Source organism: Laccaria bicolor, genomic scaffold, assembly GCF_000143565.1.
Source record: "Laccaria bicolor S238N-H82 LACBIscaffold_1 genomic scaffold, whole genome shotgun sequence".
NCBI lineage: Eukaryota > Fungi > Basidiomycota > Agaricomycetes > Agaricales > Hydnangiaceae > Laccaria > Laccaria bicolor.
The window spans coordinates 2,950,163-2,968,278 of NW_001889872.1; the positions used below are offsets into that span (position 1 = coordinate 2,950,163).

At 48.3% G+C, this 18,116-nt stretch overlaps 5 protein-coding genes across 5 annotated transcripts; 2 read left to right on the plus strand and 3 right to left on the minus strand.

The window, feature by feature from the left end:
- Nucleotides 1–4,830: 4,830 nt before the first annotated feature.
- On the minus strand, nt 4,831–6,638 carry LACBIDRAFT_291912 (uncharacterized protein; the record flags this gene model as incomplete). Its single annotated transcript, XM_001874276.1, has 6 exons — nt 4,831–5,696; nt 5,734–5,816; nt 6,106–6,150; nt 6,198–6,269; nt 6,327–6,460; nt 6,521–6,638. 6 exons carry the CDS (start codon nt 6,636–6,638, stop codon nt 5,333–5,335), a joined length of 816 nt encoding a protein of 271 aa, XP_001874311.1. The 3' UTR covers nt 4,831–5,332.
- Nucleotides 6,639–8,744: 2,106 nt separating this feature from the next.
- LACBIDRAFT_301853 (uncharacterized protein) lies at nt 8,745–10,586 on the minus strand (the record flags this gene model as incomplete). The annotated part of the gene is made up of 3 exons (XM_001874277.1): nt 8,745–10,213; nt 10,269–10,436; nt 10,496–10,586. 3 exons carry the CDS (start codon nt 10,584–10,586, stop codon nt 8,745–8,747), a joined length of 1,728 nt encoding a protein of 575 aa, XP_001874312.1.
- Nucleotides 10,587–10,899: 313 nt separating this feature from the next.
- On the minus strand, nt 10,900–14,249 carry LACBIDRAFT_301854 (uncharacterized protein; the record flags this gene model as incomplete). Its single annotated transcript, XM_001874278.1, has 10 exons — nt 10,900–11,322; nt 11,374–12,630; nt 12,680–13,319; nt 13,372–13,419; nt 13,469–13,528; nt 13,581–13,646; nt 13,703–13,765; nt 13,814–13,879; nt 13,957–14,031; nt 14,083–14,249. The coding sequence occupies 10 exons, from the start codon at nt 14,247–14,249 to the stop codon at nt 10,900–10,902; spliced, it is 2,865 nt and encodes a 954-aa protein (XP_001874313.1).
- A 212-nt stretch (nt 14,250–14,461) lies between these two features.
- Nucleotides 14,462–15,828, plus strand: LACBIDRAFT_243521 (uncharacterized protein; the record flags this gene model as incomplete). Its single annotated transcript, XM_001873641.1, has 6 exons — nt 14,462–14,498; nt 14,557–14,675; nt 14,735–14,962; nt 15,031–15,167; nt 15,255–15,502; nt 15,605–15,828. 6 exons carry the CDS (start codon nt 14,462–14,464, stop codon nt 15,826–15,828), a joined length of 993 nt encoding a protein of 330 aa, XP_001873676.1.
- Nucleotides 15,829–16,005: 177 nt separating this feature from the next.
- Nucleotides 16,006–17,949, plus strand: LACBIDRAFT_243443 (uncharacterized protein; the record flags this gene model as incomplete). Its single annotated transcript, XM_001873642.1, has 12 exons — nt 16,006–16,059; nt 16,107–16,133; nt 16,188–16,227; nt 16,281–16,348; nt 16,401–16,743; nt 16,795–16,925; nt 16,972–17,232; nt 17,291–17,365; nt 17,423–17,519; nt 17,573–17,587; nt 17,658–17,796; nt 17,841–17,949. 12 exons carry the CDS (start codon nt 16,006–16,008, stop codon nt 17,947–17,949), a joined length of 1,359 nt encoding a protein of 452 aa, XP_001873677.1.
- Between the last annotated feature and the right edge of the window lie 167 nt (nt 17,950–18,116).

Consider the following 18,116-nt stretch of genomic DNA (forward strand, 5'->3'; position numbering starts at 1 on the left):
GCTTGGGGTGTAGGAAATGCCGCATCGCCCATTCATCGCGGAATCTAAAGATGGACATCAGCACGAAAATAGGCGTCAAGTTGATACATATCCTACCCATGGCTCTTCCACTGATTAAACACGTTCAAAAGAGTCAAGTGATCGCTCTCAGGAACGTTAAACTTTTCCCTCGCAGCGTCTGCTTCCTCCATTCGCTCCTTTGGTCGATAGAACACGCTCGGAACCGAAAGCATCGAAACGATCGTCAACATTTCTGCAGAGCACTTGTTCTCAACCGCGGCGATAAGCATTTTTGCCATCGAGGGTTCCATTGGGAATTCCGACATTTTCCTTCCAACGGGTGTCAAATCCCCAACATTGTCCAATGCCCCTAGCACCCAAAGTTGGTACATGGAGTTTAGAATATTTTCCTAGAGATTGTCATTAAATAATGCGAGTGGAAAGGTGCTGGTGACCAACTTGTGGGGGGGGATCCATAAAATCAAACTCCAACAGGTTTTTGACGCCCAAAGACTTGAGCAATAGTACCGTATTGGCGAGATTAGTCCTCTGGATTTCCGGAATGGTATTCTCAAAGAGTTCGTTCCTATAGGCCATCTCGGTATATAGACGATAACAAAACCTAACAAAACGTGAGCAACCATGGGCTGATAGCAGACACACTGCTCTTACCCGCTTCCAGTGCGGCCTGCACGGCCTGTCCGTTGATTCGCATTGGCTTGGCTGATCGGTGTGATCTGTAGAGCGTCCATCCCAACTCTGGGGTTGTAAACTTTGAGCTTCGAGTACCCAGCATCCACGACGTAAAGAATACCATCAACTAAGAGTAGAACATAAACACATTGGAAAGATTGAAGCAAAAGCCCCATACATACCGGTCAATGACGTTTCAGCGATGTTTGTAGCCACGATAACCTTTCTGCGCCCATCACTGGTAGCTTCAAAGATCTTGGCTTGAAGATCTGCTGGCATCTGAGAATATATCGGCAACACGGCCAGAGGAGCTGGTTCATCCAATTGTGAAAGGCGCTCTGTGATATTCATCAGAGGATGTTAATGAATAATGGTCAACCATACCTTGAACAACTTGACATGTAATTTCAATATCTTCTTGGCCTGTCATAAACACCAAGATATCGCCTGGGGGAAGCGACAGGTGAATCTGGAGAACCTGCTTCACGGCGCTGTCTACGTAGTCCTCACAGGGGGACTTTGCATGAAAAATTTCAACAGGGAATGTACGCCCCGGAATGGTATATGTAGGAGCATTGCCGTAGAAATTGGAAAACTTATGGGGCATGAGCTATTGAATTCAATAAATTACAGCAATCGCACCTTTTCTGCATTCATTGTCGCCGAAGTCACAATGAGTTTGAGGTCCCGTCGGCGAGATAAAACTGATTCTCCACCAATTAGATAGGGTGAAGTATACAAACACTGTCAACCCACCTTTTCTCAACAATCCCATAAGGACATCTGTGCTTAACGAGCGTTCGTGGGCTTCATCAAGAATGACGACGCTGTATCGGTCGAGATCGCCTTCGTTCAACGACTCCCGAAGCAGGACACCATCAGTCATGTCTATTCAAACAAGTTTTAGTAAAGTTTGTGATATGCAAATCCTATCTCTTACACTTGATCTTTGTTTCCGAGCTGGTGCAATCTTCGAAACGAATAGCGTATCCCACCGTAGAACCCAGTTTACCCTGTGCAAAAAGTTAGAAAGGAACGCGGCGCCGGTATGATGGCTCAACAAACCCCCATTTCTTCGCTGACACGCTTAGCCACCGACATCGCTGCCACACGCCTTGGTTGGGTACAACCTACCAACCCATGCTGGCAATAACCGTCTTCGTACAAAAATTGTGTTAATTGGGTCGTCTTTCCAGATCCAGTTTCTCCAACGACGATGACGACTAATGCAGATATGAGAAAAGTGGCAGACCTGGGAAAGACCGACTTCACCTTGGTTTTCCCGGATAACCTTCATAAGCTCCTCTCGGCATGCGAAGGCAGGGAGATATTCTCGTTGCTCCTTCAACGTCCTGTTTCTAGCAAAGGAACTCACGCCAGCCGATGTTTTGAGGTGAGTGGCAAATTTGGAGTCTCCCTGATAAGTTTCCTCCTGACCCTTCGCTTTAGCTTCTCTCTCCTTTTGTTCGGCTTCGGCTACATAGCACAAAGACAAAAAAAGCTATGTGAATGTCCAAATCTGACGAACGGTTAGAAAGGGGTACGAGAACACACACCTTCCTCGTCTGCTTCTTTATTTCGAACGCCCGTGATGTTCCCTAGTGCGGTTCCGCTCGTATCCGCCAACCTTGCTGCAGCCTTTGCGCGTTCAGCTTGTTCCCTTTTCTCTTTGACTAATGCGCTACCCTTTTTGGAGAAGATGGCCATGTCGCTGGTGGGATCACGAATTGGATTAATGGGCTCGAGTTGCTTGGTGAATACGATGCGACCATCGAGGAAAGGAGGCTTGAGATTATGCACCATGACATGCACAGTTGACTCTGACTCGTCTTCAAAATCCAAATCGACCGTCTTGCGGGTGGCGACACCGGAGGTAAGCATACGGTTGGCCTCCCACAAGTCATTGTCGGCATTCTGTAAGTAACCGTCAGATTTTTGGGCTATGAAGCATGGTTGTAAAACGTACATATTGCGCCTGTCTTGCAGATATCTTTTTCTGCAGGATGAATTCAGTGTTAAAGGTACATGATCACAGATACGTCGACTGACCACCTGTTTCGTTGCGATCTCTACTTGTTTCAAGGCACTGAGATCCTCATATTGTGCAAGAGGGTTGTTTTCTTCATCTCCTGCAACACCACCATCCTCCGGTCCGGTGTACCAATCACGTTCCAATCTAACTTGTTCCTCTTCCCACTCTCTGACGTCTAATCCGATTGCTCCATCCTCGCCATTTGGACTTCCTCCTCTCGCAACCCTAGGAGTAGGTGCATCCCATTTACGATTCCTCGCCGCTCCCCACCCAGACCCTTCCTCCTCTCGCGAACTCCGTGGTGTAGAATCCCAAGGAACGTTAGGAACCCGCACACTTGGCGCATCATGAGAAATACTGGAATGAGTAGACTTCGGGGTAGAGTCCCAGCCTTGTTGTCCTTGGTCATAGCCTCTATTTTTATCATAATCCCGTTTTCCTCTCCAGCCGCGGTCTCTATCGCGGTTGGATCGCCGTTGAAAGTCACCTAGGCCTTTTGGTCCATCACGGCGAGACTCGTTTATGGCAGTAATGCCCTCTGTATACAATAAGCACGAAATCTTTGGCTGAGGAATCGAACTGACCCCTTTGTTTCTCCCTATTTCGACGATGCTCTTCGAGCCGCTCCCGACCTTTCTCAGAGAGTCCCCCTGGGTGTGAAGGAGTTTCTTCGCCCCGTTGCCTGGCATTGGCGACTCTTGAGGCAGGGAGGTTTGGCACTAATGCCGAAATTTAGCGAGAAAACGACAGGTCGATGAACAGCGCACCTTTGAAGAAAGGTTCATCGCCATCATCAAGGCGAGGTTTCTTTCTACTGGCCTCTCCGTTGAAAGTAGCTGCTCTTTTCTCGATGGCTAGTCGATCGAGACCAAGCAGCGAGTTTCTTGGAGTGAGAGGCTCTATTGGTTTTGCCGGTTGTCGGAAAGTGTGATGCTAAGGAAGGGTTATGACGTCTGAATCTGCAGACGAGAGAGTTTACGAACCGTATCTTGGCGTTGAAGTCCTCCCGGGCGAATTGGTTCGGGTTGAAGAACATCGCTATCATGAACCGTGATCCCTGGTATCGGTTGCGACGAGACACCTGTCGTTTCCTCCTTGACACGCGACAAGATTTCGGTATATAATTCGGCTAGAAAGGAATCCTTGAACTTGCCAAAAGCCTTGGCCGCTGTACGTTGACATTGAGATGAAAATCCTGTGATGACGAGGTTTTTGCACACCTGACATAAACCCATCCATTGACTGGGTTTTCGCGATTTCGACGACGTTTCTCGCCAGAAGGTCATTTGGATTTACAGTATTTATGGCGCGCGATAGTTTTATGGCAATCTGGTGAATGAATTCGTCGTGACCTTGTAGAGGAGAGGCCATGCTGATCTGGAGTCAAGGTTGGAACCAAGTTGGAACAACTTGCCATCAAAGATTACACAACCCGGCCCAACCGTGACTTGCTCTCGCCACTGACTTGAATGATACACAAGTGATACATATACTACGCATTCGAAATGTCCAATTTTTCCGTCGAAATGCTATACTATCCCGACACCGGCTTCTACCAAGGCTTGCCACAGGCGGCACATTGAATTCTAGTCTACATAATCCAGGCGACATTACGAGTCCCCCTTTTGCCTCTCAGACATTCCAGTGCAACAAGAGCAGTGGGCTTCGACCTTTCATCGTATCCGTATGCCTGTGCCATTCCGTCGAGATTTATGGCTTCTGCCTGTGTTAGCGAACATCAAGATCTCTAAACCCGCAATCTGAACTGTAACTTTGAAATCAGGCGACGATGGCAACAAGCGCCATAAATCCGTTTACTCGGTATAAACAATCTCCTTGGTTATTCCGTCTACATCTCCTCGTGCTTCCGACTCCATTGATTTCCTATGGTAAACCAGATCTACCTAGCCTATTCCGACGCCTTTCCGCAGACGACAAGCCCCAAGATAACACACGCATGCGCGTTTCAAATCCAAATGCTGTGTGTAAAGCCTGAGAGTCAGCCTGCAGGGCATGACGGGGCCCGGATAGTAAAAGTCACATATGTTATTTCAACAACAGCAGCTGTAAAATTCTACGCCAAGTACATGTGCACTTGCCCAGTTCTGGAAAGCATGATTTCATCTATGTAACAGCACATCTAGTACAGGATGTAACTCTGCGCAATAATAAGTCTCGACGTAATATGGTAGATGTGTAGGTATGTAGCAGATAAGAGATAAAAACACAATAAGAGTAGCAGCAGCCCGCAAACCAATTGATTGCGAGCTGTGATGGATAGATATAACGATAATGGTGCACGGCTGAATCGACAGCCAGGAGGAAAGGGGTAACGCATTGGGAAAGACGCTGGTATGAACCAAGACACAGGAGAGGGTGGTAATGGCAAAGACCACCGGCCAAGAGACATGGAGATGATGCATGACGGATATGGGTACAATGAGCACAAGTCAAAGGCAACAAGCAATATACAATAATAAGAATATATGGCAGTGATAGCAGCAGTCAGGGAAGCAGAGAGTTGTTTAGTGGCAAGACATCGAGGGGAAGAGACGGAAAGATAAGCCAGTGAGAGGTACTTTTCAAGATTAGGCAAGAGAGGACGTTTCAGAAGGTCGACAGTACAAAAGGACTGCGCGCAATGATCATCTGTTCTTGTTGGGGCCGCGTGAAGCGGTATTGGAAGTCACCATCTTTAACGATGGGATTTTCCCGGAGTTTACGGGCTTCTTGCTCCTCGCGCTCCATCTCAATCTCGAAAGGTGCTTTACCACCCGGCACAGGTGGACGGTATCCGTCGAGAACGGGGCATGGTTTAGGTTCCCAACGCCCGCCACCTGTGGCTTTGCAGAGGATGCTGGAACGGCGAAGAGGGTATGCGTCTAGTTCACCATACGAGCGTTCGAGATCAAGGGGAAGGGGCATATGGGAGGCGCGCAAGGGTTTTCGCCGAGGAAGGTCTCCAGGAGTGCTGTGGGATGAGTCGGTGGTGTTCAGACTAGACACACTCGAGATTGTGCGAAGAGATTGAGACCTGCGCGACAAGGAAGGGGGAACAAGCTTGGAATGGTGGGGGGGAGTTACAATGACACTACTTTGTAGTGAGCTGTCGTCAGTGGTGTGGGAGGAGGATGAGTGGAAGAGGGGCGCCCTGAATACGGATACGGGATGTGAAAGGGCGCGTCGTAGAAAAGGACGAGTTGTTTCTGGTGTGTGTGGGGAGGTTGGGCAGCCATGGATTTGATCCCAGCAATCATCACAAACACGGGAGGGAAGGACAGGGGCGGTGGGAGATTCAAAGGCAGACAGTGGCATATTACGTGGAGGATGGAGAAAGGCAAGGTTGGAGGTGTCAAGGAGGGGTGTGGTGCGTGACGTACACTGAGCACAAAATACACCTCCGCATTTGCGGCAGTGCTAATAAGCTACAGTTAGGTTCGAGGTCCGCGGTATATAGAAAGTATGTGCTTACATGTCTGCGCTCAAAGAGAGAGAAAGGCAGGCGACAAAAGAAGTTGTCGCAGGTGGAGGCTAATGAATCCGGCTAGAGAAAGGAACATGGTAAGTATAGTGGAGTGAGGTTGGGAGAAGGGTGACATACCTTCCAAAGAGACTTTGGAAGTAAAACGGCAAGATGTTCGTTTGGGCGGTGGACGGGAGCGGATACATCGAGAAGACTGGAAGAGGTGGAAGACGGGGAACTGTGGGTGAGAGATGGGACAGACAGCGGCGAGGCTAAAGAGATGGGGGGTCAGTCAGCGACGGATTTAGAGTGGTATGGGAGCAGAGACGTACAAGAACGGGAGGTCAAAGGGGACGACGGTAGGAGAGGAACTTGAAGAGGTTCCACGACGAGCTCGTTATCGTTGTGGATGTTGGCAAAGGCAGCAAGGGCGACGGAGAGGGCAGACATGGGAGATGGGCGGGATACGGAGAACGGTGAGAGCGGGTGAAAGAATTATAGGCCATCCAGGTTACAGCAAGTTATATCCACCATGCCACTAATTGACCAACAGGATCAATCTCATCGTTAGATCTGTGACGTCTGTGACAATCAACTAAAAATCACACGCGCGGCCCCAATCCCAGGTCCTCGTCTGCTCATCCCCGTCGGCCCGCACCACATTCAACAAATCCAAACACATGTCAACTACAGATCCCTTACTTTTTTTTTTTCCTCGACCATCTCCGCGGATCCTTCTTACCTCTTTCGTTTTAACCTTCCCTGGCCCACAGCCATCCTTTTACGACCTCTGCCAGCCTCTGCCTTGGCCACGGAGGTCCTCTCCTTTGACATTCCGTTTAATCCCTCACCCTTCCTTGTCAACCACGAAATGGTCAGCATTCAGATATCGATCCGTCGCCCGCTTTTATTTACACGTGCTTTTTTTCTTCCGACTTCCTCAACCCTCATCCACGCTTATAATATATGCTCTTCAGTCACCCATCCACATGCAGCCACATGCCTTACCGGCATCTCTTTCCTCTATCTGACAGATGTCGTATAGGTCCTTCACCTTGACCGATTAATCTCTTGTGGGGTCTTGCTTTTCCCCAAATCGAGAACATTCACTTTCTATCGCAAATCATTTTGTTCAAAAGTACGTATACATATGAATAATGATGCTACATAATATCCCACCAAGAATGATCCTCCCCTTCATCATCTTATGCAACTCTCATTTGGCTTCTTCCACCATGAACAGCCATCCTCTCCATTAGGGTCTATCATTCAAAGGAAACACTCCTTGACATTTCCCAAATGTCCGACCGTAGCAGAGCAACGGCAACAGGGTCATCATGATTGTCAATATTTCGATATTCAAAATCTTTACCTCCATAGGTATGTCACGTGGGAAAAAGACACTTTTGGTACCGTTGAAATCGCAAATCCTTCTTTAGAGTTGTACCTTTTACCTCAACATATGCAATTATTATGTGGGCCCTGCTATCGCAACGTGAAAGCCAACTCGCGTACGGCATGGAACTCTCGCTTTTCTTACCGCAAGGTCTGAGGAGCTCGTACTCGAAACGTATACAAGGACGGCCGTCGTCAGTGCCTTACCCATCACGTACCTGCGGCATAACCTGGCATAACTGCTCATGGATGTACTTAGTTCCTGTCCAGCATCCCCGCTATTTCGTGCCTGAGGTGGCCATATAGCCCTGAGCAACAGGCGAACTTCGGCAGTTGAGTGCAGGTTGAATTGTTGCACCGTCAGCAACTGTGGGGTAATGATACTAATTCTGAAAGGTTTAGGCGTACTTCATCTACAAGATTATTGGAGGCGTGACGCTTTGAGCTTGAGCAACTAATATCTGTAAACTAGCCAGAGATGAGGGAGTGGTCACGCGAGAGCCGAACAGTCAATTTTGTCTCCGACTCTGGTCCGACTTGCCCTTCAGAAGCTACCAGAAGGCCCTGTTGATATCTGGTTGATATTGGACGTCCTAGGCAGCTTTCCAGAAAGTTGTGTGGTCGCGTGCTCAAATACCTGTCAAAGCTTTACAAGTCGCGCATCGATATCGATAACGAACGCCAACGGAAGCTTTGACATTATTGGCTCGCACTTGTAAGAAAAATTTCCAATACTTTAAGGGGTTCGAGTTTCCGAATTTCATTACTTACTCTTTGAGCTACAAAATTATTTAATACAGCCTCCGTTCACCTTCGATCGCCCAAAAACATCATACGAACAACCTCGAAAGCCGTTGAATTTCTCCATCTGGCTGTTAGGTTGAAGACTTCACCATTGAAGTATTTCAGGATCTAATGCTTCGCTTCTCCATAAAAGCAAATCGCCCCTTCATGCCAAGCGCACACTATGTAGGCAAAATGTCGGTTGTGTGTCAGGATCCCCTAGCTCAGTTCGTACGCTATACCCCATGTGTGCAATTGCAATACAAAGTGCCATGTTTAGTTCAAGTCCGACGTTCAACTTTCAAAATTTCAAACCCTCGAATGTTTGATTGATCTGACTTTCTTCATAAGTACAGTAGAGAGAGCTATCAGCTTCATTCAAAGCACCCGACCCATCAGATACCGCTCGACCACCCCCAAGATCATCCCGTACCCCATTTCATCAACAGGGCATAGAACTGGTTTTTTAGAATGCTCCATTATTGGTAGATCCGCCCTGTTTTGCCCCTCGCTTGTCATCACCTGAGGCCAGCGATCCAAATTGCGAAACCCTTTCTTAAGCTCTTCTCCGGAGAGCAAATCCCCCGCTCGGCTTCCACTTCTTAGGGAGGAGGAACGTCTTTGAAAATGATCACCGAGTAAAACCTTGGGTTCGTCACCATTGACATCTTTGCCTTGTGTCGGCGATCCCGCTATGTTAGGTGCAGGGGATGAATTGTTTCTTTCTGTGAGGATAACGGCCTCCTGTCCGACTTCCCGACAGCGCCTAACCAGGGTGGCCTTCATGCTCTTTTGGCATTTGATAACCAGTTCAAATAAAGCAGTTTCTACGGCCTTGCGAAACGATTTCGTAATTTCTTCATGTGCGATCCTCGTGTCTTCAGCTAGACTTGGCGCTAGATGCGATGGCTGTGCGTTGGCCGACCTTTCCAACACTCTGTCATTGTCGACAGCATGATTCGCTTCAGAATCGGGCGGAACATTGTCGCCTGAGAGAACGTGGAGCAAAGTGCATAGGTACCACAGAGTATCTTTGACCGCAAGCTTCTTCACAGACAGAAAGTCGTCGTCGTTATGTGCAGTCCTTTCAACTTGATCCTCTCCTTCTGCAAGCAGAGGTATTGTGTCTGTGGGAACACAGAGAGAAAAACCGTCACTTTCTCGATAGCTTCCGTTAGAGCTGTTCCCGTTGATCTTCATGCCGCTGCTGAAAAGCACACAGTCAAGTTCCCGAATTGCCTCCAGTGCTAGCGACAGTCTCAAATTGTCAAGGTCGAGCCGCAGAACGCCATGGAGCCGTGAGAGGACCGACGATACTGTGTCTCTTGACCGCGAGGATGAGCCAAAAAGATTGCATAAAACATTCCGAAACAGGACCAGTATGTCAGCCCTCACGTCGACGACGATGCTCCGGTCCCCATCGTCAGAACAGTGTGTATTTGAGGATTTGGAGCCAGCCAAAAGAGAACGTTGGAGATACGTTACGGAAAGAGGAAGGAATGAATGAATGAGTAGAAGTAGTAGTTCCCGTGTTGTTGATATGAAGGAATCCAGTAGGCCGTTGGCTGGAAGAAGGGATGCGATGGTAGGAAGAGCAGTGACGATGACGTCTTGAGTGAGAATGTCAAGCACCTTGAGAATATCTAATTGAGGTTTAGAGATATCGTCACATTCGATGATACTCTTCAGTGATGCACGGATAGCATCGAGGGCACACTGGCCAGATGGAAGGAGAGTTTCTGGCGGCACCCGAGACTCTTCCTGACTAGAAGCCAGCCGGAAAAACGAATCCAGTGCAGTGATAAGAATTCCTGGCCAGAGACCCATCAGGATTGGAATGCCACTTCCTAAAAAATCGTTTTACAATTAGTTTGCGATTATATTTCACGTTATTCAGCGTACGAGGATTCAGTTCCTCCAGAACAGATCTCAAATCTAAACGCGGAGGCATTGTTGGAATTGTCGGAGCATTTTTCTTTCTCGACTTCCTTTTAGCCATTTCAGTTACTGACTGAGCTGAACTCTCCGGGACACATGACGTTCGCGTAGTTGCTGAGAGCGCGAGAGTCTCTGCCATGCACAGTAACTTTTGAATCAAAGCAGAGGCCACTAGTTCACTGCAAACGCACTCATCTTTTCCACTTCATACTTTGCCTTCAAAGAGGCGTATTCGTTCTCGAGCCGCAAAGCATGTGTTCGCCACAAGCCGTCGGGTGTCATTGCCGAGTGTACGGAAGCCGGAAATCTTGCACGTAGATCGATAACATACGCTAGAACCAAGATGCAAACGCCGACAAATCGGAAGGATTTGTGCACACGACTTACAAGCGATCGACTGATCGGATGGTTTAAATTTCAAGGCAATCAATGCCTAAAAATGAAAGCGTAAGCATGGAAAGTGCAGGGAGGTTTGGTATTAACGGACAACTGCAATACGCATGTGGTCCACTTCTGTTAGCATGTTGACGTAGAGAAAGGGTGTAATCTTTTTATAAAACATTTTCTAAACACGTCTGTCACGATCACGTGATCGTCACATTCGTACATACATGTCAATTTGGTGCCTCTCCTTCTCCTTGGATCGCATCACAGGGGATTCCTCAAGATGAGGCAGTAATGAACGGGAAGCCGTTGGCGACCTCAACACCTGTCGAGCCATGGATCCGTCGTTCAACTTGTTCCGTCTAACAGGAGAATCATCAAATGCAGCCAACCTGTTCGGTGCTTCGTAACCCAGACTACCCCCACTTCCCACTGCTCCATCGTCGTCCAACGCGGCAGAAAGAGACCCTGAGCCACCAAAGGTCTTGCTTGGGGATCCTCGGACCGTTGGTCGCGATGGCGTCTGGAACAAGCCATTTACGCGAGTAGACCAAAGATTCTTTGGTGTGGTAAATGATGGTCCAAACCGTATCCCCCGTGATGGCGTCGAGGTGGGATCAAATGCGTCGTAAGTCTGAGTAACAATGTCAAAAGGACCAGGAGTACTGGTGGTATAAATCCTTACACCATGCGGATGACGTTGAGGTGTCGTTGGACCATGGCTTGAAGAACCGACCCAAGAATTCCCATCGGGATGGTCAGAACGAGATCGCGTAGGTGTCTCGGGTATCCTTGATGGATGCCAGTTCGGAGAGTCTTGGATTGAGGGTTGGAAAAATGGCGTGTCCGAAGATCGAGGAATGTGGGGAGACTCGTCAGTTGGCACAAAAATTGGCTCGCTGGCCATGACAGAGTCAAAATCTTCTGAGTCAGAAGAGGGCGAATGGCTTCTTGTCAAGCATGTCCGACAAAACCAAGGATCTTCCTCCTTCCCAAGCTCAGCGATATTTCGGATGCCGATGCATTGGAGGTGATACCACGTCTGGCAGCCATCACATTGCACGAGTTCACGTCCATCATCCGTCCCATTACAAATGCAAAGTACTTCGTCACCATCTTCATGTTCGTCGTCCAACTCGCGTTGTCGCCGTTGCTGGCGGTAAGAGAGGGCCCGCACACTCTTCTTGGAGAGCAATGCTGCCCGTGCATCACCAGGATCACTGGGAAAAAGACTTCTTTTCTTTGACTGAGCCTTCCTTGTGTCTTCTGGGTACGCCAGTAAAGGTACCATCTTCCCTCTACCAATTCTCACAGGTGATGGTCTGTCGGTGTCGTTCTCATAAACCATACCCCATTTTGAGGGTGGGAGCACCTCCTCATCCTCTTTCTGAGCGTTTCCCAAATGACTGTCGCCATCATCTTCGTCGTCAGAGTCTCGATCCAGAAACCTTTCAATCCATCGCAATCTCTCTTCTTCTTCAGCTTTGGCAATTTCAGCGCGTTCCTCTGTGCGGAGACGCCATGGAAACTCGGTGTCAGGCCAATTCGGTTTTTCATTGACTTCCTCGAGAGTAGCAGTCGCGGAGGCCAACGCCTTTTTCTCTCTAGTAGTAGGTTGCGCGCCCTTCTTCTTGCGTCGATTAGCACCGCGTTTCTTGCTGGGCGATGGCTCTGGGCTCCCCGGATCGCGATGCTCGTCACTGGGCATGTCGAGCAATACCCGCCCTTTTCCTTCTAACTGTACAGGAACAAGCCGTGTCCTCACACCGCTCTCTTGAATTCCAGAACGGAAGGCTGCAAGTCTCTTCCGCTTCTTCAGCTCTTTCTCGGTGGGCGGAGCTTCCTGAACTCTTTCCAATTGTTGCACTATATTGGATGATCCGGAAAAGCCTCCTGCAGGGAGGGCAACAGGCTGAGGCTGACGAACCCAATCGGCTGTCCTCTGAACACGACCGTCAATGGTGCAAATACTAACCTTGAATGTTACGCACGTATCGACCGTAACCACCAGCCATTAAGCTCTCCTCAAAGCTTTCCTCAGAGGTCTCCTGGAACAGCTTCAACCTCCTGCCTTTATTGGGACTTTCCATAATTCCAACAGCAAGACCCTTATCCCCCCGTCGATCGCCCTCTTCGTCTTCAACGGCATTTGAATCAACCTCGGAGAGCGCTCGCTTTGCACGTTTGAAGTAATCAGGACGACGACTTTCAGCTTCCCGCACTTGAGCCAGCCGCTCTTCCATCATTGCCTGACGTATGCGTTCCATCTCTCCACCTGCGACCGTTGAAAGGTCTGACGACGACGGAGGCCCAAGAGGAGATACAGGTGGCGTGGAGATGGATGGAATTCCAGAGATGTTCAGACAAGGAACACTGCTCGTAAGTAGGGAAGTAAAGGCGTCCTCGATGAGCACGGGTCCGTGACTAGGGGAAGAAGAATGCGGTCTGGAAATATCAGATGTTAAGTTTTCTGGGTTGCGTTCGCTAATCGTCGCCTTTGCTACGAAAGGTGACGAGAGGGTAGATGTGACATGTCGATCTGGCACTAAAGGGGAGCTCATAGGAGGAGAAATTCGTTTAGGGGGACCATGGGAAGAAGTAAGGGCAGCGATGGGGGACTCAAGCGTTAACCTGACGTGAAGTTATAAGCAAAAAGATACGTAATGACGAGAAGAGGACGAACATGGACGAGGATGCTGTCGGTGTCCCAAAATCGTTAGAAAGGGATGGACTGGAGTAGCTTGAGCGACCTCGTTGGATGAGATTATATTGGGACTTACTGATATTGAGGTGTTGCCGTATTACTAAAGCGTGGTGCTGTAGTTCGAGAAACAAACGGACTGCACAAACCAATAAATGAGGGAATCTCTAAGGTTTTATAAAGAAAATGACCTTGAATCGGGCGTCATGCATTGCTGAAAGGTTGAATGAGGATGAACATGCTCCCCTTCAGCGAAGCTGACACAAAAACTAGGGTTCAACTGTAACACTAGGTAACAATGGATCATTCTTACTGTTTGGATGTCAAGAGACGCTGTCCTCGAGAAACAGGAGCTAAAGAAGGATAAGACTGCGATCTGCTTGAAAGTTGAGTTGCAGACCAACGGAGTAGTGTTCCTACTCACCCCAGCGAGACGGGAGACTGCGGTGAGCACGGAAGGTCAGGGATATATTTTGCAAAATCGATGGGGCTGCGTTGATGAGATGTTAGCTATCAAGACCACAAAGAAACAGCCAAGGAAACTCGAGGACCATTGGCCACTCATACCTTTGGGGAGTCGGGAGATGACTATAATGGCTCGACGAGAAGGCAGGTAAGAGGTTTCCTTGAATTGCATCTGACCTGCAAGATCTCTTAGATCCTAGGAACTCGGTTGTGCGCAAATTTACTCACCTTGAGCTTAGCGCTGTCTCTCCGTATGCAACCTTGATACCCCTCTCGTCCAGGGCCTTTTCAGGAGAAGTAGAATCAAAAATCGGGTCCTGAGTAGACAGAGATATATTATTATGGTTCATGGATATATTGGTGTCCTGCTCCTTAGGTTGGCTCTGTGCAGCCATGTCGCTTTAGGCAACACGGAGAGGAAACAAGTGAAACGAGATGAAGAGGAAGATATCGCACAAAAAAAGGGGAATTCTCTTCACGGCAGTCTTGTATGCAAACAGGACAAGCTGCAACAAGATGGAGAATGCGAGTGAAAGAGGAAGTGAAAGACGGAAATGAAACGACAACCAATGTTCATATTACTGATTACATAAGCTCTCATTTATTCATGACTGTCCGAGCTCTTGAGTTTTACTGTGGAATCGGTAAGTAAGTAATTTGCTACCGAGACTCTTCTCGAGTTGATGATCTAACAATTTGAAGGTGGTTTACATTTTGCCCTCTCCAGGAGCAGTCTGGGTGGGACCGTCGTCCGCGCATTCGACTGGGATCAGTGTGCTTGTCGTGTCTACAAAGCGAATCACTCAAACATCGTTACTAATGTTGGCCTTCTTTTCTTCGCTATTTATGAAAACAAAATTTTGATTCGCATTGAGCGTAGGTGGATATCTCAACGCTAGTTGCAGCCGATTTGGCAGCTCTCAAAGCCGATCTCTGGCTACTCTCACCAGCGTGCCAGCCTTATACCATCTTGAACCCCAAAGCCAAAGATGCTTCTGATCCACGAGCACAATCATTTCTCCATCTCATCCAAAATGTTCTTCCAGAATTAGGATCTACGAATCAACATCCGCAGCGCCTTCTTGTTGAAAATGTTGCGGGCTTCGAGGTGCTTGCGTTCATTTGCTCAATCTACCCTGAGTGCTTTACTTACGCAATGTTTCTGCACTGAAAAAGACTTCAACCACTCGTCAAATTCTTGTATCAATTCTCCATTCTCTCGGCTACTCTACTCTGGAGCTTCTCTTGACACCATTGCAGTTTGGCATCCCAAACTCACGCCTACGGTACTATCTACTAGCTAAGAAGGCACCGTTGTCTTTCCCTCACGTCGATCCTCGCAATTCAGATAAGTTGGGACGATGTATTCCCGGCCGAGGGGTTGAATGGCTTGATCTAAGACTTGATCCTGATGCAATTGACCACGGATCTCCCACGAATAGCGTCGTACACGACCTCCGTCGATATCTTGACCGAGGGTATGATCCACAGGAGTTCCTAGTTCCAGACAAAATATTAAAGAAGTGGGGGAGGCTTTTTGACATCGTCCTGCCTTCCTCACGACGAACCTGTTGTTTTACTCGGGGGTACACTCAACTTGTCGAACGTAGCGGCTCCGTCTTGCAAAATAACGAGATCCTGGATGTGCGTTACTTAATTACCTTTTTTTTTCTTGCTACCTACTGACGTTTCTGTGTCTCATAGACGAAACTTACTTTCGATACCTTCCTCCAAGCCCAGGAACGAGAAGAACCTGAAGCGGTGAAAATATTACACCCTCTCGGTCTACGGTATTTTTCGCCAGAAGAACTTCTTCGTATTTTTGACTTCAATTCCTGCGATCCTCGGGCAGATCTAGAGCCCGCCTTCCACTGGCCAGACGATATCTCGACCAAAACAAAATACAGGTTGATTGGGAACAGTGTAAACATTCGGGTAATTCAAGAATTGATTGATTATCTCTTTGAGGATTAGCACTTGCCATACGAAAACACTTGTAGTCGGGCACTCAGATATGGGCGTTGTTTGCTCCTTATAACCACTCCACGTTGTGATGTATTTGATGACGCCGGCCTTCTTGAATGCCGACCCGGTGGTTAGATCAAGTTTGGAACAACACCACAACGATACCACCCCGCATTGCCCCATACCATGACCGGCCGCAGGACTTTTCTTGTTGGAGGGGGATGCACTGCGTTTATCAAGGTGGGCCAATTCCATGTCTGGTGAAGGTCACCCTGATTGCTTGGAAGCCAAGGGGAAATAGGACCACCGAAGACGTACGTTTCTACCCCGAGTTATCCTACGCAGCGCTCAGTTGAAATAACACCTAGATGGGACTTGAAGCCGCAACGAAGGCTTTACTTGATGCCGGTGCGTCCCCAAGGAATTCGAACAAAAGGAAGTCCTAAGTGCAGACCTTCCAGGCATAACCTACGACGCCGTTGAGGCCGCCTACGTAGGTTACTGTTATGGCGACTCTACTAGCGGGCAGGTGTGTCTTCAGAAGGATCTCAACGTGTCGAAGGCTGCTTACTCTCCGTCAGCGCTCTCTTTATAACCTTGGTCTTACAAACATCCCAATTGTCAATGTCAATAACAACTGCTCGACTGGATCTTCAGCATTATACCAGGCCAATATGACTGTCAAGTACGGACAATTTGAATGCGCGTTGGCCCTCGGCTTCGAGCGCATGAAGCCTGGTAGTCTTGGCACCAACTTTCCAGATCGCGCACCACCTACATTACTCATCAACCAACGGTCGCAGGAGCTTGAGAAAGAAGTTCTCGGTGAAAATCATGGCCCTGGCGCACCTCGTATGTTTGATAATGGTGCTCAAGAGTATTTTATCAAGTATGGCGGCACACAGGCGCATCTGGCCATGATTGGTAAATTCGAGGTTTCTCCCTTGGAGCACCGACCTCATCATGTACTTGTAGCATCCAAGAATCATCAACATTCGGTGAAAAATCCTTATTCTCAGTTTAGAGATGGTTGGAGCGTCGAACAAGTGTTGGCGGCACCCAAGATCACCAACAACCTGACAAAGCTCATGTGTAGTCCCACGTCTGTAAGTACTTGCCAATATCGCCCTCTATCTTCTTCACATGTTCAAGGATGGAGCCGCATGCTGCATTGTCGCATCGGAGGAATTCGTTCACGCCCATGGCCTTGAAAATCAAGCCATCGAGATCGTTGCCACTGCTTTAACCACCGATGGACCCACTACATTCGAAACCAGTGCTATGAATGTTGTTGGATACGAAATGTCAAAAGTATGTGCCGATAAAGTTTTCAAAGAAGCTGGTTTCGCGGAAGGACAAGGCAGGGACCAAGTTGGCGTCATTGAGCTTCACGATTGTTTCGCCGCTAATGAGGTAGGGAGCATATCTTCAGCATTTATCATTTGTATCGTTGGTTCTAAGTGAATTTTAGCTCATCACCTACCCCGCTTTGGGTTTGTGTGATCTGAATGATGCACATAAACTTGTGGAGCGCGGAGACAACACAGTACGCCGCCTTTCGTTATCTTGTTTGGCCTTCCCGCAGCTCAACTGTCTTTCTAAGTACGGTGGCAAGTACGTGATAAACCCAAGCGGGGGCTTAGAGGCCAAAGGACACCCCTTGGGAGCATCTGGTCTTGGAATGCACTTCTACATCATGAGTGAGTTTACGACAACGCCGAGTGTGTTTTATTTGACAAGATAATCCTTCTAGTGCAATTGCGGGATTGTAAGGTTTCTCGTAGAAAGAGTTTTGTTCATTATCATAAACAAGCTTGTAGGGGCCGGCCCAATGCAAGCACCAGGACTCTTCGATATCTCGGATAAACGAGGCAAATATGGTTTGGTGCATAATATTGGCTTGGGTGGGGCTGTGGTTGTTTCACTGCTCCGTAGACCTGAATTTTACAAGCCTGGCGGACCTGACGGAAGGACAAGGTAAGCATCAGGAAATACTCTTGTGTGTAACTAACGATTCGCAGGCTCGGCTACAATCATGCCCATGAATGCCAGCCTATCACTATGGATGATGTCAACAAGGTCAAGTCGAAGCGTTCTTCTCCATATGTTTTACAACACGCCAAACTCTGAAATGGATCAGTATGAACTTGTTTGACGGTGACATTTACTAGAAGTTGCTAGTAATTATCACTGTATCCCCTGTTTTCAACTGCACATCGGCTAATGGCAAAGGAAAACGCATATTTCACGCACGACCTTTGAACGATCGAGATCCAGTCGAGCATGCTTGATCTACG